At 35.9% G+C, this 22,899-nt stretch overlaps 2 protein-coding genes across 3 annotated transcripts in view; both read right to left on the bottom strand.

Annotated features, from left to right (window-relative positions):
- Positions 1 to 11,661, bottom strand: part of LOC117207568 (SKI family transcriptional corepressor 2) — a 30,012-nt gene extending 18,351 nt beyond the window's left edge. The window contains exons 1-5 of one of the 2 annotated variants that reach the window (XM_033447891.1): positions 11,215 to 11,661; positions 4,405 to 4,504; positions 3,451 to 3,752; positions 2,500 to 3,092; positions 853 to 1,178 (exon numbers count right to left, since the gene is read on the bottom strand). In XM_033447891.1, the coding sequence (XP_033303782.1) occupies positions 853 to 1,178; positions 2,500 to 3,092; positions 3,451 to 3,752; positions 4,405 to 4,500 (1,317 nt within the window). In that variant the 5' untranslated portion in view covers positions 4,501 to 4,504; positions 11,215 to 11,661. The remainder of the gene's footprint in view (positions 1 to 852; positions 1,179 to 2,499; positions 3,093 to 3,450; positions 3,753 to 4,404; positions 4,505 to 11,214) is intronic. The other variant, XM_033447892.1, reaches the window with a different exon arrangement.
- Positions 11,662 to 21,075: 9,414 nt separating this feature from the next.
- On the bottom strand, positions 21,076 to 22,649 carry LOC117207565 (mitochondrial import inner membrane translocase subunit Tim17-A-like). Its single transcript, XM_033447884.1, has 3 exons — positions 22,429 to 22,649; positions 21,558 to 21,843; positions 21,076 to 21,275 (listed from the first exon to the last, which is right to left on the bottom strand). The coding sequence occupies exons 1-3, from the start codon at positions 22,519 to 22,521 to the stop codon at positions 21,076 to 21,078; spliced, it is 579 nt and encodes a 192-aa protein (XP_033303775.1). The 5' UTR covers positions 22,522 to 22,649.
- Between the last annotated feature and the right edge of the window lie 250 nt (positions 22,650 to 22,899).

The following is a 22,899-nucleotide window of genomic DNA, read 5'->3' as shown; positions in this document are numbered from 1 at the left end:
AAAGAAACATATGTAAGAAACAAGGTGGTAGATAAACTAATTTCACTCGCATTGCTTTTTAACCCTATATTTCGTGTGGATGGGCCACGTGCAGAAGTACCTACTCGAATTAGGGCGTGATTGTTGCGAATTACCGATTGCGAGTTTGTGTACACCATAAGGGTTAGTCGACATATTTTCAGGAAAGACTCGTAGAGTGCCAAGTGTTTGCGGACCTATCGGTGCTGATAATGGGTGACGATGGAACCTTTCGTAAGTTCGTTATGCTCAAAGGGTATAACAATGGCCACGTGCCTGTCGTTCGAAAACATTGTACTGCTACGCTTTTGATTCTAATACTGGGTTAATGGAGTCTCCATTAATTAATACAATGCTTGAAACTGCGCCTATAAATGTCCTTAGTATATTGGTTTCTATTCTATTCTCTATTTTTGTTTAAGACCGATGATAGATAATGTATAATCGAGTCATTAATATAAATCGATGAGATTAGGTCTTCTTTAATTTGTCGATTTTGTTTCTTAGGAATGATACTGGAAAACTGATTCGTTCTCTGGTCTGTAAATAATCCTAGCACATAAATAATTTCGAAATAAATTGTAATCTAATTAATTTATGCGCAGAATAATCGTGTGATGAATAATAAAATTCAGCAATGTCGAATTGTTCAAATTCGAAATTTACTTTTTGCATCCATAAATAATTCTAATGCTTTCTTGTTGATTTTAAGTTCTCTAAAGAATTTGAAAACGGCAGAACGTATCATTTATTTCCATTGTAGACGAAGATTTTTTATTTGATCAATTGTCTTTGAAAATCTATATTAACTATCCATTATAAATAATCACTCACCGTTTCTCGAGGAGGACTCCAACACTGTGGCGAATTACGACCACTATGACTACTGGTAGCTGAATTTGAAACGGAATGAAGATTCTGTGCAGTAATGTTTAAAGGTGTCACTGGATCGTCTTCTGTTGTCTCTATATCCACTTCGTCGTCAGAATTATCTTCTTTTTGGGATACCGAGGTATCCGATGGTTGTTCTTGAGTCACCGATTCAACTATCGGTGGTCCACGAATCACAGGACGAAAGGCAGACTGATGCAATGATGGATTCACCGTTGGTATAAGCGGTTCGGTTGGATTGGAACCGCTTATTGGAGGTGGTAGAGGACCTTGAAGAAAAGAAAAATGTTATGTTACGCTATGTGTTATGTTAGCTTTATGAAGAATATTAATTATTACGTTAATAGAAAATACAACGATTAGAAATATTTCTGACAAATCTATATGAATAAGTCTCTGAGAAAAAGCTATATGTGGTTGGAAGGCTTTTGACTTGTCGTTGATGGAATAATTCTAGAATAATGTGAATTAATGTAGTAGAATAATGTAGAGAAAAAGATGAAGAAAAACATTTGACGATAAATCCATAAAGATTTATAAAAAATCAAAATGTAATATTATTAAAAAATAATGGCAAAAGTAAATATTTAAAAATAAAAAGTCCGAAAATCAAATAACAATACAATTTTACTAACATGCCATCTGAATGCATAATTGAATTTTCCAATTCTTATATGGAAAGTTCTTCTACGTAAAAATTAAAAACTCAGTAACTTTTCTCCCTTCCACGTTCTTCAAATGTGTATAAAGCGTCTCAAGGAAGCAGCGCTTCTTTTATATGACATTTCATAGAAATAGATACACACAAAATATACTATGCAAATAGATAGGTACAGTTGCACATATATTGTGAGTAATCCTGGCAATGAATTCAAAACATTAACTAACGATATTTGTTCGCAGCAACGGTTAAGCTAATCCTCTAAATAGCTTGTGCATTTACGGCTAAAATTCGTTAGTATCACTGGTAACTTTTGCACGCCACTCGAATTAATGGTCGGTTCTCTTTGCACGAGAAATTTTGTCTGCTATTAGTTAAAACAATTTTAAGTGATTAATACTAACTCTGACAAGAAAATGGAAATAGCCATGTTAAATCGATCGCGCGAATACACATATGTATGACTGCATAGTGGAACGTGCATTAATAATTATTATCAAAGACCATTACCTTACACGCGTGGGAACATGATCGTTGCACCGATTAATAATTTTCGTAGCACTCTTCACATTCACATATTCCCTGTAATTATACTAATGAACTCTGCCTCCGCAATGTAATTTCTGCTCGCGACGCGTGTAATCTGCCATATTACGCATTACAATCTGCCTAAACTGCGTTATTAACTATAGAAACGCAAATTTCTAGAATTTAATAGAATAGAAGAATTTGGGCTAATTTAAATATAATAAAATATACACGTTCTAGTAAAATATGTCAAATTAAAATATTCCACAGAAATACAACAGTCAAATATACTAAGTGTAATGAAATATATCGTTAAAACGCGCAATTAAATTCACCGAAGATAATAGATCAAATGCATTATCAATGCCAAAAAGCAAATCTCCAAGATATCACGAACTCACCAGGAAAGAGCACTGGTCCTCTCTTAGCGAGCCACGGGAGAGCGTAGGGTGAAAATGGAAAACCGGGTGTCTTGGCGGCAGCAACAGCGGCAGCCTGTTGATGTTGATGCCACACATAGTCCATCACCAAGCTTCTAGACAACGGTAGAGGTAATTCTGGAAATGGAGGGACACGTGGATGCGTGGGCGACGGCACGAGGGTCGGAATTTGCGCCGTAGGCGATGATCTCGGCTGCTTTGCAGGACTTGGCGATTCCCTTGACGTTGGATTATTAAGCAATCGCTTTCTAGTGCCGCCGTTGAACATTGCTTTCACATCCTCCCACGCGTGCACCACCTCGTCCGGCGGATTTCCGGAAAGTTTCATGTGACGACGCCAGGAATTGAAATTCGCCGCGTCCGGTTGCACGTATTTGTCCGATGGGCCGATTCGGTGTGAATGGAAGATGAACTTGTTGGGGGAGAAGAAGAGGCCACAGTAGGCGCACTTGATGCATTTCGCACGCGAACTGTTATAGCGAGCTGGTAGAAACGCACCTCGACAGCCCCAGGCGCATTCGTGGTGCACCGAGAAAGCGAAGTCTTCTGGTAATCTTGAAGAAAACAGAGTGTCTTTGAATAGCGATGCGGCGATTCTAAATGTGAGAAATTTAGATTCTATGTGTTAGAAGAAAATTTATAGTTCGATATGTACCAAAATGATTAGGTTTAGGTAGGTTTAAAATTGTGCATATTTTCAATAGTCGTAAAAAAAGAAACTCTGAAATTCGTTGCTTTGTCGAATTTGATAATTCTAGCGTTAAAAATCTTTATACGTTAAGTTAAGGAATTTATTATATTATATGTTTTTATGTTAAAGGAGACACCTTTACATGTTAAAACACATTCTATGGAGTGAAACAATATGATTCCTAACAATTTTGTGAGATAGCTTGATAAAAGTAAACCAACCTAGGCGGCGCATTGTCGCCGAGGAACGATTTGCAGAGACGCTCGGCTTCCCTTCGCGTAATCATGCCGCATCTTCTGGAGGAAACGGGCATAGCGCCGGCTCGACGGAGGATTTCTAACTGGACGGGAGTGCATTGCACGCAGGTGATGCCCAAAGCTACCCTGCGATTGTGAATCTCGTTGTAACTGAACTGCTTCAGCAACGTGTTGCTTATCTGAGCCAAACATAGCCTTTCTTGACCCTCGATCACCAGGGACACGATGTGAATGCCATAGAGAGATACAGTGCCCACCTGCAACTCCTGATGGTTTAGGTTCACAACGTGGTTCTTCGATGTTAAGAACGATACTATACGAGATACGAACTACAAAGAAAGAAGTAAACAAGATGAAAATTATAAACCAAAGTAAATGTATCCTCAGATTTTATTTTAATCTTTATAATTCTATATACGATCCTTGTATAATAATAATTTACAATTAATTAGCCAACATTGAGCGAGACAAACACGACAATAAAGAAATATGCAATGTTATTTCGTTTGTAAAGTGTTTCATTTTCCCTATCCCAATAAATAATACCATATAATAATATGTAATAATAATTCCCTTGATTTCGCAGAAATTTCACTATATTTTAATTTCTACAATTTCATATATAATCGAAATCTCATATAATGACAACTTACAATTAATTGGCTAACGCTGAGACAAAGAAATAACGTTACTTTGTTTCGGAATATCGCGTTTTATCTGCCCTATCCAAATAAATAATATACAATAATAATTCCCTTGGCTTCGGAAAAATTGTTCAAAAATAATACTAAAACCTTCCCACCGCCAAAGAAATAATGCGTTTTATCTTCAAATAAACGCGGATAATTCGTGATCGCGGAACGTTCACCGGAAACAATTAAAAAGTAAAATCCCATAATATAAAAACACATGCGATACCTGATTGGATTTCGAATGCGACTGTGGCTGCGGCGATTGTGCTGATTTTTGGGGCGCGGTTATCGGCGGCATCGATAATACCGCCGGCCCATCCATTCTACTGCAACAAAAATAAAAACAGAAGAATATTCCTGAAATAACAATCGAGTTCAGTTTTTACAGGCACTCATCTCGCAAAGCCCACTTGATAAATTATTTTCTCTTTGTCTCTCATACATGTATATACGTACACGCTAATGAATGCTTTTCGAATTACACCGATCGGTTTAAATTCTGTAATATTTTTCAATATGAATGTAATAATACTATTATTCAATGGAAAAATGTAATATGAAACGACGTATGTTATTATTGTTCTGTATTGTTGGCATTATTGTATGATATTATTGCGCTTTAGTTGTTTCCGTTTTGTGTTTCCATTGTAATTATATTTATTACGCTCTATTGATCATCTGACATCGAAACGATTGACCAATGAACATCATTAAATGCAATTTAGTTTGATGAAATTATTTTTGTCATGTTGTGACTATTTTGTGGCTGTTTAACCTGTTAATAACACTACATTGCGTCTTATAATAATAAGTTCATCTAACAATTTTTTATGTTGTGGTTATTATCACGAAAAATGAAATACGCTATGTTTGAAATCGTATTGAGACACGATCGTAATTGAGTCTCGCAGAAGCCAAATCGATCAACTCTACTTTTATTAATTAAATACATAAAAAAAGTACATCATCGCATTCTTTCAGTTATTTCCTACAACTTCCCCATTGCCAATACCTATACGTGACAAACTTTTCCGTCGCGATGTACAAAATTCAGAATTCCTCAAACACTGCTTTATCTCCAAGCAAAGGTGGCCTCGTCGAAAAGAAATCAGTAACAAAATATAAAAAGTACAGAAGAGGAAGAAGAAAATACGATGGGAGAACGGGTCGCATCGGGTTCCTTATCCTCTTACACTCTTTTCTCTCACTCAGAAGATGGAGATCTGAAATAAGTGCTCGAGTGCTACCAGCAGAGCCTCTTTCCATTAGTTTAACGCGCGGCGAAGATTTCATTGAGCCCGTGAATTTTTCATGAGAGGCCGTCCGCCTACCAAATAAACCGGTGAAAAAAGGATTCCAAAAATAAAAACAGAGACAGAGAGAGAGAGAGAGAAGTAGAGGGAGAGAGAGAAGCAACCAGAGAGACGCGATGTAGATATAACAAAGAAAAAAGAGAAATAGAGGGAACGATCTGATTTTGCGCAGTCAGGATAGAAAGAGAAAGAATGATCGATTCAACCAACAGACAGAAACGAGAGAGTAAACCAACGACAACCAGAATGCTATAGAAACTAGAGAGAGATGGAAGGAACCCTCGATGTTGATTTTAATTGAAAACGCCTCCATGAAGGTATAGTGTGTATACGGCTACACGTACAACGGTGCACGCAGATAAAACCCATTTACAAGCGGGCATAGCCCTGACGTAGAAGCACAGAGAGCGCCAGTGCTCCAGCAAACGTCCCCGGGGACCGTAGAACGAGGGGGTAATTCAATTTGACACCCCCACCCACGCTTAAACAAGCCAGCACCCATCCAGCCCTCAACTCTCTTCCTCTGTCTTTCTTCCTGTCCTCTATATACGAGATATATACCGCTCTTTGTCTATGTTTCTTTCTTTTCCCTCTTTCTTTTCTTCTGTTCTCTATATTTGTCCTTTTCTTCCATTTTGCTCCGTGGATATGTATGTTGTGTCTGTATTTCACTCTATTTTTACCATCTTCCTCGTTCTTTCCTTCTGTTCTTCATGTACATATACATATATATATACACGCACACACAGTATTACTTGTACCTTTTCTAGCATGATGGCAGAGGTTGTCTCTCTCCGTCGCGCAAATTAAATTCTCATCCACCGTGAAACAATGCCAGTATCCGAGCCGGAACAACCCCCTACTTCCAGTTCAGCTACCTCCCTCTCTTCAGTTCACCTGCACGGTTGGAAACGTTGCAACCCTCCACGATTGCAATCCCCTCTTCTCTATAGAGAAGACTCGGATGCCGTTGGTCAGCGGTTCGACAGATCGGACTCGAATCGACCGCATTAATTACTCGCTACTTACAATTAGTACAAACTAGAAACGGCCGCGTACGTTCTACTAATGGTCGTGGCGTTTGTTCTCCCTACTTAGCGGCACGTTCATTAGCTAATTGAATCGCGATCAAGAGAAGCGAGTCTTGCTGTAGGTTTTTTGTTGGCGGCAGAAATTATATCCGATGAGATTGAACAAGCGGAAGTTCTTGGATAAGAAGAGTCGTTGTCTACCTTTTCAAATTGATCGATATAAGTTACGCTCGATAGGTTAGTTCGAAGATTTCCAAGATTTTGGAAATATTTCTAATGTAAGCAATTTCGAACTTCTGAATAGAAGCACAAGATAAAAATATGGTAGAAATAAAATAAGGACCTGAAATAATTAAGACCTGTGTTTGACGATATCACTAAAAGTGCCCACAATTGATTTATACGGTCGTCATTATACGTATTCCAAATTTCAATTGAGATTTTGATCAAACATTTCCCAGTTTTCTCATTTATCGAGTTTCTCTTGCGACTCTTAGCTTTTATAAATTTGTACGTCGCTACCTTGCACGAATGCAACAAATCGCGATTCGTTAACCATTTTGTTTATAATGAATTATCGCACTTTATATGAAACCAAAAACTCTTCTAATATTTATGAACTACAGTGTATGCGTATTCAAATACACTTCGTTACCTAACTAATAAGATTCCTAAAGAAATAATAATAATTTCTGCACAATGAAACCGTGATCGAGACCGCGATTGCATCCTAACAAAAAAATCAGGATAGAGATAGAAATAAGACAAGAGTACAAGGACAGGAGTCGAAAGGTATAGCAAGAGGTTGCAGAGGCAAAAGTGAAAGAGAGAGAGAGAGAAGGTGAATAGACGAAATGAGAGCACGATGTAGTCATAATGGAAGCGCAAAGATTTAATAACGTTACAATGAACGAACAAGCTTACCCCGAGCCCGTCTCTGGACCCTCGGAAGCCTGCCGCCGCGCCGCCTCCAGAAGCCCGAGGATCGCAGATTGAATTGTAAAATAACCGAGAGGGGAACAATGCGCCTCGGTACAACATTGTGTTTGCATTTAAATAATCCGCGAGCCCGCGGGTACGCTTATCCTTGCGACTTCGTTCGCCGACTACTACCCTCCACTGCATACAACCATCCCTTATCTTGTATCGTGTCCATTTGTCTCACGTGCACTCTGCTTTTGCGTGCTTATTTCTCCGTGGAAACGGGAAACATTATTCCATACAGTTACAAACAAACATATATATGATGGAAAGAGGTAAACAGAGGAGAAAGAGATTTTTCACTGGCTATGACATGGTACAAGAAAATAGTGAGATCGTATCCTCGTTGCTGTGTGGGAAACCTGTACGGAAGCGTGTACTTACGGCTCTAGGTCTATAACTTTTTAATTTGTGGAATGTAGGCTCCTTAGGCCAGTAGGGAATTAGAAAGGGAGCAATTAATATAGAAGAGATAATAAACGAAGTAGGAAAGGGCAGAGCTGTGGGTGAGGAAATTGGGAAAAAAGGAAAATGAAAGTGCAAATAAAGAGAGAGGATATGCAGTTAAGTAGGTAAATTAGGCAATTAGATAAACATTTATAACAGATAATAGGTATATATGGTTAATAGTCAGATAGATGATAGATAGTAAATACGTGATAGCAAAATAAGGATAAAATAAGGTCTTGTATGTAGATGATTAGAGGATAATGAATCAAAATCGTATTTATTGTATTTATAGAATACGTTTACGATGAACATAAAATAACTGAAATAGAATTCAAAAGCTCAAACATAGTGCTCAAATTAATGATAAAACAAAATCTCTTTCTCGGATATTCGCTGATTGCCTGTATATATAGTTTATGTAACAATCTATCTACTTTATTAGCCGATAATAATAGTATGTTACTGGTAAGTAGCATAAGTATACGATTTTATCGAATAAAGACGAAAAAGCTAGCAGTAATTAATAAGCTCGCAGACAAACGGCAGTTCCAAATTAAAAATTCGTAAAACGTAATCAGCAAACAAATATAAAATGTCTAAATCAGTCGACATAACCACTAGATTATTAATTATATATTTAAATTCAATATTAAATGCTTTTATTTTAACACGAGCACGAGACTGTTTTTGTCTTACATCAGGTTTCCTTTGCAATTCATTCGTTGGTATAAAAACATTTATATTAAGATTCAAAGAACAGCTCGCTACAATTGAAGGATTGACCCGTCGCAGCAGCGTAACAAATTGCGTCTCTTTTGTAGTCAGAAATATTTACGTTATCCTAAACGGGATGCATTTTAATTCCTCTTTACAGACGTCAAACGATGACTCGTTGCTTCGACAATCTCCCAAGAGGATTACGTAATTTAAACAAGTGCCGCCTGTTATATTCCGCGTACCTAATGAAAAATACGAGAATAATAGGAGAGAAAAGAACGAAGTTCAGATAACTGGACACTCACAAATTTTAGATATTTAAAAGTTGCCCCCTATAGTTTTTAAAGAGAATGAAACAACCAGCCCGTAATCTTTGCAACCATCTAACAACGGTTAAATATCTGTTAGAGGAAATTTGCCTCGACTTTTAGTGCATTATCTTTTATCCATAAAAATGCTATAAAGACGTTATCATATTAAATATATCCCTGATATCTGAAAATTATATAACTATATCTTGGTACGTAAAATTTGATAGATTTATCGTTTATTTTTAGAAGATTTATGACCCTAACAAGTAATTATCTTAGTTAAAGTTCAATAGAATCATAAAAGGTGAACTTGTTATGTTCTTTCCTGTATTTGCTGTTCGTATATAAATCGAACGAAAAGCATGATTGGTATGCACACGAGAAGATGGCGGACATATTTCTCGACGATGCAGATGGTTCGATGTCTCGACGAAAAAAGAAGCAATCGTTTACGAGTAGCCAAGCGAAAAATTACTGGAACACGGCGGAACTTTAGTAACTCGTGAAATTGCTCCCAGATGCTTGTAATATCGGCGAAACTTTTTCCCTGGGTCACCTGAGCCCCGAAGGCGTTTGACTAATATTAATTCGGACCCTCTAAAACAGGTTGTTGTTTTCAAGATCTTTCGCGAGTTAAATCCAAAGCGATGCACGACTAATCTCTGGGCAAACAGTTTATGGTGTTTGCTTGACTATGCAACGTACTACGGGGAAACCAAGCCCCCTTTCTGCTGGATGTAAGCCCTCGATGTCCCGCGGGACCAGTTTACCCCCGACTCGTGAATCGGCTATCAATTTACTTAGAAACAGCCGTGAAGTGTCAGGCTACAGATTTTTATAACGCTTTGCATATTCTTTGAGTTAGTTAGAACTGTTGTTAAAGGAAAACAAAAAGATCGAAATTTTACAATAACGCATAGTTGGTATCAATTTATTTAAAAACGGCCTTGAAAATGTTCAACTGCAGATTTTTATAGTGCTTTGAGTATCCTTTGAGTTGAGTCTTATTTAACGATTACCAGTATTATATTTGATAAATAGTGTTTATACCGTGAATGAGATTTTGATTTTTCATATTTTGTGTTAATGATGTTTTTGATTTAGTTTGAAAGTATTGAATGTCAGAAGGTACAATCTTTTTACTTTCAATTTATAAAAAGTATCCAAAATATAATGAAAATAAAATAGTTTGAAATACAAATCATATTTAATCGCCATAGGTGTTGATATTAGTTTTGCCAACAGCATTTACATATTTTGAATAATTGCGAAAAAGGAGAAACTAAAACCCGACAGCTTTGGTTTGGTTAATCATTTCCACATTTCCAAACGTATGTATCTCACCTGTTTCTTATGACAATTTTAGTAAATCAATTTAATTAGACTTCTCTAAAAGTCATAGAAAAGGTACACGTTTTACCAAACTTTGGAAGAATTTGACTTAATTAGTTCTAAAGGAAATAGTCAAATATTCTTCACATTTGTGAAAAATATTTTTTTTTTGTGGGTTTTGTAGGAATTTAACTAAATTGATTTGCAAAAATCGTTATAGGAAGCACGCGAGGTTTGCGAATATAAAAATTATTAAATAAACCAAAGCTAGCCGGTTTTAGTTTTTAGTTTTTAGTTTCCCGTTTTGTAATTTGAGAAAAATTTGATAATTTTCGTTAACTAATCGACTCACTCTGTCAAAACCGACAAATATCCACAAATCGTAACAAACCCGAGCCAAATACAAATCAACCCAACGAAACTCCATTCAAAGCACGTGCATCTCACACTTGAGTTCTGTACAATCAACTCCTTCCACACTATCACCAATCTTCCATATATAAAATGCGGATATTCATGCAAATTCAAATTTTTATGAATTTAAAATAGACTTATTTCAGTTGTTAAATATCGTAACGAATATCCCAGTTTGAATTTTATACATTTTTGCATTCTATGTGCATTCTGTGCACTACTGAACTTTTAATTTTACAGTGGTCCGCGAATTTTCCTATTCCAATCGCACTCTTGTGTCAGTAACTAAAAGAATTTCTCATCATCAATATCAATCAACATCAATAATGATTCTATTATATTTTTTTGAAACCGGAGACATTCTTTTAATAATAAAAAGATCACGCAAGGAAAATAATAGAGTTATATTTCTCATAAAAGTATGGAAATCTGCAGTCTATTAACATGTACTTGTGTCCACTAAAAACTCAATCAATTAAAGAAATACCTGTTTAATCAAGCCTTCCAAATCTCCTCCTTCGCCGATCACTGATCCTGGGTCACGTATAATCCGGCCACGAAAATCCCGCAATCAAAAATCAACCCTCTTTTCCTATTTCTCTCTCTTCCAATTTGTCAAATCGTTGTATTTGGAAATATCGCGTTCACACGAATCTACATAACAATTTCTAACTTACTGATATGTGTTTCTTCATAGTAACTAAATCTACTAATATGTTTCTGACCAGCTCGTCAAACCATAAGGGAATATAAGTTCCACGATAAAACGCAACGTCGCGGAAGATCGAAGAAGGCTTTAGGGATCACCACGAAAATTTCCTAGGTTCGTTCCTGCAATAATTCGATCTGCAGAAAATATTTCTCTTTTCACCTCGCTGAACCACGAAGAAACGGAGATCCCACGAAAAAGTGGAACGGACGCGGAAGATCAAGGAGCGCGTTAGGGATGACTACGAGCGACTGGCCGCGTCCAACGTTTCGCTACACTTTCCGAAACGTTCTCGTCGTCTCTTTCCTTCGCTGTAACTCGTTCCTTCGTCGCACGTAGGGAAAAGGGGAGAAAGATACAAGGGTTGGTTGAACGTAAAAGACAGAGATAGAAGAGGGTAGCGAAGAACCGCCCCCGAATGAGTTCGTCGCGTAACAACCAACCCCATAGCGACGATAACGGGGATGAAGGCGGAGCTTGGGGTAACTTGGCCGACGGGGGTGGCTGGCTCGCCTCAGGGGTAACTACAAACACGTACTTACCGAACATTATGATCATACTCGAACTCGAGCCACGCACACAGAAAGGACTCCTGAATGAGTGAGGGAGACACGATAAACGTGCACTCAAGGAGACGGTGTTTTCCAAAATGATAAATTCTTTTTAAAAATGATCAAACGAGATTTGTGTTGGAATGGTTTTTCTGATTTTTTGCAAGAGTTATAATTTTCAAAAAATTTGGTTTTGTGATTATTAAACTGCAAACGTTTATACATTTATGAGTAGCATTGAAAACGCAAAAATACGCAGTATATACATGTAGTATACGAAAGTGTGTATGTAAAATACCTAAAATACAGTGCTCGTTGTAATATCTAATATGTAAAGCAATTTTATACTTGGGTTACGTTTTTTTAACTAACTTCATAGAAATATAAACTCGCATTAAACCGACTCACATTACTGACCGCGGTAAGAAATTTAAAAGCTCAAAGATATACAAAAATATGTGAAATATCTAAAATAAAATACTCGTTATAATATTCAATGCATGTCCATTAAAATATGAAATTATATAAATATCCATGGTTTAATTGCGTAAAAGTCTCTTTCTTCAAAAAATAAATACGAAAATCGTATTTCTCTTGGTGCTCTCAGATGCCCGTATGCAGAGCACGAGCAACCTTTCACGCTTAGTCGGAGCAATCATAACGGAATATCATTTTTTAACCATCGACTATACCCAGTGTGTTCACCGTAACGTCACTGGTGACATTAATAAAATAATGCAGTCACGGATTTCAGGACACTCGAATGCACGGGGCTGGCTGGGAGAAACCAAGGGGGATGTGAAACTGAGACGCGACCTTATGTTCGTACATCGTCGCTCTCGTCTCTCTTTCTAGGCGTGTCGAGCGTGAAAGGACGCGTGTCAGAGCGAGAAGGAATAATATAATTGGCAGGGGTCCGCAACAATATTTATTACACGTAGGGGTAGGAAAAATTCTAATGACCAACTGGGGTATAAACTGCACCAGCCTCTTTGCGGTTCGTTAAACGATATTTCGTTAGAGGGATCACGCCAGTTACTCGCAAAGATGTGCACTGACCTTTTTTCTATTCTTTTCCGTGATTCTTGTTTTTCTTTTTATTCAGTTTTTAATACTTACTTATACAGTGGTTCGATAAAGTATTCGTAAACTTATCACGGAAAACTGTAATGTGTGCACTGTGCGTATTACGTGGAACATTTTGAAATTTCATTAGCATTATAACGAGACGCGACTGTCATGATTGCATTAGTAAAATTTGAAGCCAGTCTGAACATGTATATAGAAGTTGTATTAGGTGAAAAATTGATATGCGGTATAAATAGCATATAATAAATGCTAAAGATGGACTGGATACTGAGAGTTATTAATATTGGGGCTAATTGATCGCTTAAATGCTTTTATCATGTGTGCGAAAAATGTGTATACTTGCATTAAATAAGGTAAATGTTGGATAAGTGTAGGAAAATCGGGACACGAGCTGGGCATCTATGCAAACATTTTCTCATACTTTAGATGTTTTATATATTTTTGCACAACACATTCGTTCTATGGATTTTCGCATTTTCATAAAAATTCGTAATCTACCACTCTACAATCATAAATTTTCATTCTCTTAGGTCGCTAATAACCCGTGAAAACGATTCCTACGGTTTCAAATAATGGAAAAAGGAAAGTACAGTGGCAAATCAAACGTGTAGCTATAATTACGCACCAACAGTGCAGTCCATAAACCACCATTAACGCTTTGTATCCTTAAAAACGTATCCGAGCAACAGCGAATTACTCACAACGACTACCACTTATCTTCGGTATCGCGATTGGTTTTTAACAGCATCCAGCCGGATTTGATCGGTATCGTGAAACCCTCTGAAAGCCTCGTGTCTCGTACAAATCAGCCGCACGTTTAGCTGGTACAAGAAGCTGGCTTTAATACCCGACACACAGCCTCATCAAAGCGATCCTTTCAGTACCGATAGGCCACCAAGGGCTACAGTTAACCGTTCCATCTTCTTTTGTCCGGGACCTAGTTTGTGGTAGACTAGCCTCTACACGTTTACCAGTAAGTATCTATGTTTCACAAAACAGAAGATTAATTCGGTATAGTTTCATCGTCTGTGAAAGACATTTGTACCTATAATTGAGCGATTAACCCTCTTTTGACATTTTATGTTAAAATCTTGCTTTAGTTTCGAGATGAATATTGACAAAAATTTGAATATTTCACGATCTAAGGGTCGACGAAAGAAAAGTTTCGAAATTATAAAGTTTCTATATTTGAGCGTCCCAGAAGTCAAATCAATTGATCATTAATCGATACTAAAAATATTACAAATAAGCAAAAGGAAAAAGAAAGAGAAACGAATAAATATCAAGATTACAAAATCACCGTCTCTGCGTTAAAAAACAAAAGTCTGCATTTTTCTCCGATAAACTCTTCGAAAGTCTAAGATCTTTAAAAAGATGACTCTAAAAATATAGTAAAGCTACGTCATTCACAATTTTGTTCTCGTCTACTTGTACGTCGTACTTGCGATACGGCATTAGCATAACGAGTTTCGATTTCAAGAACGTTTGTTCGGAGGCGACGATGCGTGGCTAATTTCTGCACGAGGGTTGTACGACGTCACGAGACACGCAGGTTTCATAGTCAAAACGCCTTGTTACATATGGGAAACGTCGACGACTAGAGACACCATTTCAATCGTGTAACCGTGCAAGTATCGCTGCGGGCACGCTGGCATACTGCACAGTCAATTAGTTTAATAGGCCAACAGTTGTTACACGACTAGAGGAGGCAAGGGTGTCTCCCACGTCCACTGTCACGCCCCTGAAGAATCCTATTACCGCCAATTGATCGATTTATCCGCGAAATCCCTTGCATTCTCTTTGATTTCTTCACTTTCGCTTGTAATCAGAAACTAAGAACAATAGTTATTTTTTAAATTTTTACGCAAAAAGTTATTGAACAAAAATTAATTTCTATTTAATTCCATTATCGATGGAAATGAAGAATTTTTCGACCGCCGATAGCCTTTACCCGTGGTTAAAGTAATTTCTGTCATTCATAACGGCTACCAGTAACAGACAAAATTTTAGTGATTTTTAAGTCATTCCTGGCCAAAATCATTTGAATCAAGATGCCAATTCTGCAACTCTTGAAATTTGTCATATAACCGTTATAAATTATATATATATACAATATATAAATAAAAATATATATTATATATAATATGAATGTAATATAAAGTAAAAGTATAAATTATACAGGGTGGTTGGTAACTGGTGGTACAAGCGGAAAGGGGGTGATTCTACGCGAAAAAAGAAGTCAAAAATGTAGAATAAAAATTAAAAAAATTTTTTTTTTAATTTTTTTAAAAATCTACAGTGAGATCCGTTATAACGAGACGTGATAAAGTGCACGCGTACTGAGCGAAAATTCAAAGTCGATTTTCTCGAAAACAAAGCCTCAAACGAAAAATTTTTATTCTATATTTTCGACTTCTTTTTTCGCGTAGAATCACCCCCTTTCCGCTTGTACCACCAGTTACCAACCATCCTGTATATAATATAAATATCCCTGATTAAGGTATATCTCCGCAAGATAAAAAATGCCTCTCGCATATTCATATATTTCCATCTTACAAATCGAAAACGCCAAATCCAAGAAATCCACGAGGTCGAGAAAATAGAGAGGAATCTCTGCAACGTGGAACTAACGCGAAAGGTCTACAGCATACGATAGAATACGTCTTAACAGGAAGCGAGATTTTAATTAAAGGGGAGACAGCAGAGGTTCGTTGCGCGCAAAGCGTTATGCATAATGTTATTCGGCGTATCTACTGTAATAAGTGTAATCCGCGCACCCCCGATCCTCTCGACACTAATAGTCCACGGATAATACAGATTATAACCCCCTTCCGTTCCTTCCCAATGAAACTACCCTTCGAGCTTGAAAGCCAAACCTGCTTGTCTGAACTGAACGTGTTTGCTGCTCGAATAGCAATCTGAAACAATTCCGAAGCAATCGTATAAGGTATCATCGTGGTCAGCACTCTTCCTCCTCTGAAATCGATTCGCGATTATTCGTCTGTTTCCACAATCGCGAATTTCTCTCTTTTCCGTGGGCCAGATTGCATATAATGATTAGGGTTTACAAGATGATACTTTCTTTGTCTTACCTTTCTTTTTTCATTTTTTGATAGATAGAAGTTCTTTATAAGTTTTGTTCTTTTTTTTTATACTAATATTGATAGCGGTAAAAATTTGTTATATCGTACAGAGTAGAGTACGGTTATTGGAGTCAAAAAGATGTCCAAGTTAAACTAATCCAAGAAATTGATAATTCTAGCGACTAATTAACTCGCCTTCCTGGATTCCAACTTCTTTAGTTGTGTTCATGAAAATATGAATGTGTACAAAGGTCGTTGCACATAATAGATATTTCAAATAATATCTATGTAAATCTGACTTAAATGGCACTAATAAATAATGTGAGTGTTAATATTTTGACTAATTTAAACTATTAGCAGTTTACTAATTATGGTTAGGTTGCGTATAATTGTGTAATTTCAAAATATCCAATTCGGAAAGGTGCGTAATAGGAGAACACAGGGAGGCAACCCTCGGTTAAGTGTTAACTGTGCCAACAAACCCTGTTCCTTTCGCAACCCCTTACAACGTGGCAAAATACACGATGACCCTTTCCACCCTATGAACACTCGAACCTCAAGAGAGCTCGCCACTCAAACGATCGTAAACAAACTTCTGATCTCGTTTTAAACGTTTTCCACGCGTGCGAATCAACCGTCGACTAGCGAATCACTGCAAACATTTCCTTCTTCTTAAAATATGAACTTTATATCCGTACAGCAGGTTTCTTCCTTTTCGGGCTTGTTAAAAAAGCTATTTATATAGAAAACCTGTTTCATTTCGATTAAAGAATATTAAAGAAAAAAGTATAGGATATGTATTAGGTTGTTCGAAAAGTATGTAATAAAATTTAAGGAAAAGTACACCAAAAAAAAAAAATATAAAATGGAGGTAATAATATTCTATAGAAGAGAAAAGAGAAGACTTCGCATTTAACATTAATATTTACTTTTAGTAATTTAAATTTTACTTATATTTCAATCTAAATTTTTTAAAACGTAGTATTGTATGAAACACGAAGAAAGCACAATAGAAAAACTGAAAATATCTTTTAAATTAATCACATATTTTCACATACAAGTACTTCAGTGTCTCTTTCTAGAGAAAAAAGACTCATCGCTAATTTGGTATATTAAAAAAAAATCTCTGAGAAATTAGAGCTATTAGAAATGAACTTCTTTTATTTGTATCTATTATGATAATAACAGCTTTTTAAATTATTTATTAGTAGAAGGTTTGTGAATTTGCGAGTAAAAACGAGTAATATCTTTGCAGTATGATAACAAAGAATTAAGTTACGTAGTTTAAACTGCGTGATACTGTGCTATTGATCTGATCTAATGCATACCAAATTTTGTAAAAAGTAATTTCATGTGAAGGCCATAGTGTGGTCATCGCTGATATAACATCTCTACACGACAATTGACGTAAGTTCATTCATGTTCTCATTTAATCATTCATAACAATCATTAAGCTAAATATAATAATAGAGTACGATAAAATTCATAATAATTTAATAAATACTGTAATTGCATTTGCTACGTGTACGTTTTATCATACTTGAAAATAATATTGGATAGAAGGAGAGTTTGGGAAAATAGTTAGCCGCAACTAGGCTAGGTATTTACTATTTCAAGGTTTTGTTCGTGGTTGCTCGTAAAGGCTATAATAGGTATCGTGTACAATAGAATATAACCATCGGTGGTAAATTATGTGGGGCACGTGTCCTGGCATAAGTATAAAGAGATTGAGCCAAGCTTTTGTTCGATCCGTTTTCGACGACGTCTCGAAAACGTGTCGAGTTGAGGCATGGACATAAACGTCTCAATAATGGCTTTATTATGCGCTCATTTATACACGTTTTCGGAGAAATATCAAATAAATATGCCTGTCAGGGGAATTTGTTATTTTCTTCTACAATACATATGTATTATAGGTTTATTTGAATATTTTGTTAATGCTCTTTGGATTCTTTGAATTTGCTTAATATCTTTTTATTTTATTTTTTTTTTTAGTATGTGACATATATAAATTGACGTGTATTATTTGTCATTAGAATAATATTAATTTGTGGAATTAAAAAACTTTTATTTTTTTTTGTCATAAATGCAAAAATTTATTTATAGAGTATTATATTAGATATGAAAATTGATAGAAATATTTAATATAAAAAAAATGTTTTTCTCTACATTATATTGAAACAGATTTTGAAATATAAATTATACTTTACAAACGCTTTTCAGAAATTCGTTTTATTAAAAATAAGACATGGTGTAATTTTCGATACACATAATATTTAGAAATTAAATATATGAAGCTGTTCGTTAACTTCTAATCAATATGACGCTGCAGAGTTTTTCTTTCATTGTCTCAAATTGATTGATATTGATGCGATGGCCTCCTGTCCTTTTTTTTCAAAATTCTTTGTCATGAGATGATACATTTTCATGTTATGGAGTTACCTGCCGTTTAAAACGAGAGCAACTAGCAATGATGTTGATAATTTGAATATGATACATATTTAATTTATTGCTGATACAAGATAATTTACCAATAGTTGTATGTAATACTTCTGAATTTATCGACCGAAGGAAAAAATGCGTCTTATTGATTGAGTGTAGATAATTCAGATTTCGTTTGTGATCAGTCAATTTAAAAAAAATGATACGTAAATTAGTGCCACTGATTAAGAACAGAATAGGAGCGACATGTAATGCTCTTTCGCCCCCAACATTTTAGGGATTACCTGACTCTCTTACCGTTTTTATGTCAAATGCGACATTACCGATTTAGTGGTTTGAATTAAAACTAAAGTCTTGTATGGTACGCAACCCACGATATTCTTACAATATTGCACGGCGTCCCACGAGGAATTATCAGTTCATAGCTTAATTATTATAAATTAATAGTATAGATGTTATAAATTGATTATTTAAACTTTATAAATTAATGGCTTAAGTGTTATAAATTATTAGCGTGAATATTATAAATTAATAATTAAATAGTTAAGTTGTGCTGTACAGTCAAACATTGACTAATTTTGTTAATGGTGATACCTGTTTGGTCGGTAAGTACCAGAAGCTAGTTTATCGCATATTGGTAAATATCTATTGTATCTAACGGTAACTTAATGGTGACATTTGCATAATACATTAGTACTCACAAATTAAACACATCAATTACATTTATTTTATATTTTACAATTTAACGATATTTTAAATAAATTGAATTAAAAAAAATTATTTTACATTCGTAGACTTTTATGCTTTATCGAGCTCAGTCGATAAGTACCATAAGACGTAAGTGATTTGTTCTTAGTACTTGGTCAAGAGATGTATCTACAATAATACACACTTAGTTTCCTAATTATGAAGTTTGTTAAGAATGAACGCATTAGGGGTTAATAAAAGTACAAAATAAATGTTTTTAAAAATATTGTACATATTTTTTCTGTGTTCTCTTTACGCTGATTACATATTTGACACAAAATTTGACAGTGTTTCTCGAATCAGGAACAGTATCATAACCACCTTTTACCGGCCGAATTAACAAGGTAAAGGAATAACAATTCCATCATTGCTAGAGGAATGTTTCTACACATTCTCATAACGATAACCTGAGAAATATGTTTTTCGAATTTTGAAACAAGTGTGTTATATCCATTTGTAGAAGGAAAGATCAATCAGAACTGTGCGTTCCTTGTAATTGTCTACATTACTACATTATCTTCGACATCTCTTCTTTGCCATCAATGAATACAGATCTGGTAAGATAAATCGGAAAAGGTCTAGATCGTTTATTGCAAGGTGGTAATGACTGTTTTGACAGCGGCTCGCTCTTCGACTATCATAAACCGTTCTGAACGATGCCTCTTCCAGCCCCATTGTCGTCGACACCGATTGGAATCAATATTTACACTCAAGCCCGTGTAAGCCATGGATTACCAGAGGCTCAACCGATCCTTCCAACCCTTTTTCGATTGAGTCAGCACAGTCAGCGACCGTTCACTGAGAAATTTTGCTTGAAAAGGGTCCCGTACACGCTTTCGTTGTTAAACAGTCTTTTTCGAAGCAACTCAAAACTGTGTGTTTCGGTCGAGGCCAGTTTAAGCGATATATCAAGTAGTCTTTTTCAAAAGTACTCAAAACGATCAAAGGCCACTCCTATGCTTTTGAACGATTTTTCACGCCTTTGAAAAAGGGTCCTCAATCCAGGAGTTAGGTTAGGTCCTCCCATGGTTGGGTATTTATACGGGGCGAGCATCGAACAATATGAAATTTCGTCGATCGTTATTGTAGCGTGTTCAACTGGATGACGATCGCGATGCATCGGTGCACGCGCGTGAAAGCTGCCCTATTCGAGCCATGGATAATTCGGAATTGGATTATCGCGGCCGATCTGGGAATCTACGGTCGTTCTTTAATCAAATAGGTGTAAGGTAGAGAGAATGACGCTGGTTTGTTTCTTTCGAGTGGGAAGATGGGAACAGAGATTTTTGGAATTTGTATTTGAAGCTGTCTCGTGTTGAAATTTTAGCTGATATTTTTAATTGGCCACTAATACTTTATAATAGAAAATACTTTATAGTTGCTTCAATAGTTTATTACATAACAATAGATAAAAATCTAGATACAGTTACAAACAAATATCACATACTTTTAGCAGCCACGCGCAGATAATGGATGAGTAATTTCTTCTAAAAACTATATAAATCATAAGTTTCTCACAAAACTTACTTTCTAACAAAATTTCCCGCGTTAAAACTTAAACGAAATATTCCTCGCCGCTGTAAACGCTTCGAAAATCACAAAGAATTTCTTTCGCAAGATGCAAATACAATTTGTACAAATACATAACCACTATATACCTCACTGCCAAACCTCTAAAAACACTCTTAAAAAATACAATAGAAAATAAAGAAGCTTAAGAAAAGTTCTCATCTACCTTTGATCATATCAACCTCCACGCTATTACCATTCATCTGCATCGGCACATCCGCGTTAATCGGCGCGCCAGTGAAACTTATCCTCGCTTTCGGCGCAAGTCCGGTGAACTCCGGAAGATTCTCCATTTCGTACATCTGCATGTGTTGAGCGAAAGAATCTGCGTGAAGTCGCGTCGCCATTATTCCGAATCCTTTCGGAATCAGAGATAAAACGTGACGATTATTTTTACAATTTTTACGAGAACATCATCGAGTAAATGTTAATTTTCGTTTAAATGGAAAATAGCGGTTTAAGTGGCAGAATATCGGCTAAGCTACCGTAAAGATGATAGATAGATAGAAATGAAAATGAAATACTTTGTATTTCTTTCGAGCGGAGTGTTTCTTTCTCTACGGTATAAGTGTGATGTTCGCACTACGGTAATTTTCGACCGTTAATGGCTAATTTAGATTATAATGATTGCGATGCTTGCCTTCAACGAGAGCTAAGAAGATGCCACCAACGGTAGCGCTGCCTATCATCGATACAAATCCGGTTCTCGCGGCCAAAACGCCTCCAGTCAGCGCTCCGCTTAATATGGAATTCCACGGGTCTTCTTTACGACGACAGCGGATCAAGGTGCACTCGATAGCAGAGAAAAGGCCGCCCCAAACAGCAAAGTTGCCGGAGATTTGAGGAACACGGTTTTTTACTGTCGTTAGGCCGCCGTGGAGGCGTCGTTGGAATCCCGATGGTGCGTTTCGGAAACCGATGGCGCTCTGCTTGAAGAGAAAAATGATTAGCTCTCAGTTGGTATACTGCATGCATCATTGGACAAAATTAAATGAACAAAAGTAACACATATATCCATTCTAGAAGCGACCGCGCTTTAAAGATTTTAAGGTTGCAGTTATTCTTTTAAATAGATTTATACAAGGTTTTGTATAGATTAATCGATGCGTGCTTTGATTCTTTAAACGAAAATAATAGTATACTTGTATCTAGAAATGTGTAGTTTATATTTTTAGAATTTCATCAAATGCAGCGAAAGACAAGGAAAATATAAACAAAAAAGCATTGCGTTATCCCTCCTCCTCTTTCGTGTTTGTAATGCTTTATAATTCCTCTTTTACCTTTTCTTTCTTTTCTTTTCTACTGTCCTTAAATATATTTTCATTCATTTTTACATTACATTTTCAAACTGGTTTTAAATTCTGCTGATAATCACGTCAGTAATGACTCATAATACTGTTAATGAAATTTCAGGATATATTATATACCACACGCATAATATACACGTATAAGAATCCTGTGGTAAGGGTTTAAATAGTCAGTGAGCAACTGTATATGTATAAATGACTTACTTGAAAAAGTGTGCCACAAATGGCGCCCATGGTGAAGGCACCTCCGCAATCGTCCACTATTCTCCAGGGACACGGTTCGCGATTATATTCCATGTTGTCAATTACTTACAAGTTGTCTTTGAGACAATAATGGTAAGCATAACCGATCAGTACTATTCTTAACAATATTTCTTCATAAATTTATCGCTCATGGTTTTACCTTGATTACGTCTGTAACGCTACGTATTATAAACCAAAGTCTATTCACGAGTCTTCTTATAATGATTGTAAAAAGAGTATTAATATAATTGTAAAATATTTTTACAAGATTATCGTGAAGTTAGGCTACTATCGTAAATCACTTGAAACTATTAATGAATGTTATCAATTTCTATCGGCTATTAATTTGCATATACATATATATATATATATATATATATATATATAATATTAATATAATAATAATGATAATAATAATATTATTATATTATA

This window comes from Bombus bifarius, unplaced genomic scaffold, assembly GCF_011952205.1.
Source record: "Bombus bifarius isolate JDL3187 unplaced genomic scaffold, Bbif_JDL3187 scf7180000008038, whole genome shotgun sequence".
NCBI classification, from domain to species: domain Eukaryota; kingdom Metazoa; phylum Arthropoda; class Insecta; order Hymenoptera; family Apidae; genus Bombus; species Bombus bifarius.
Note: the sequence above shows the minus strand (reverse complement) of the source record. Positions and strands in the feature narration are given on the sequence as shown.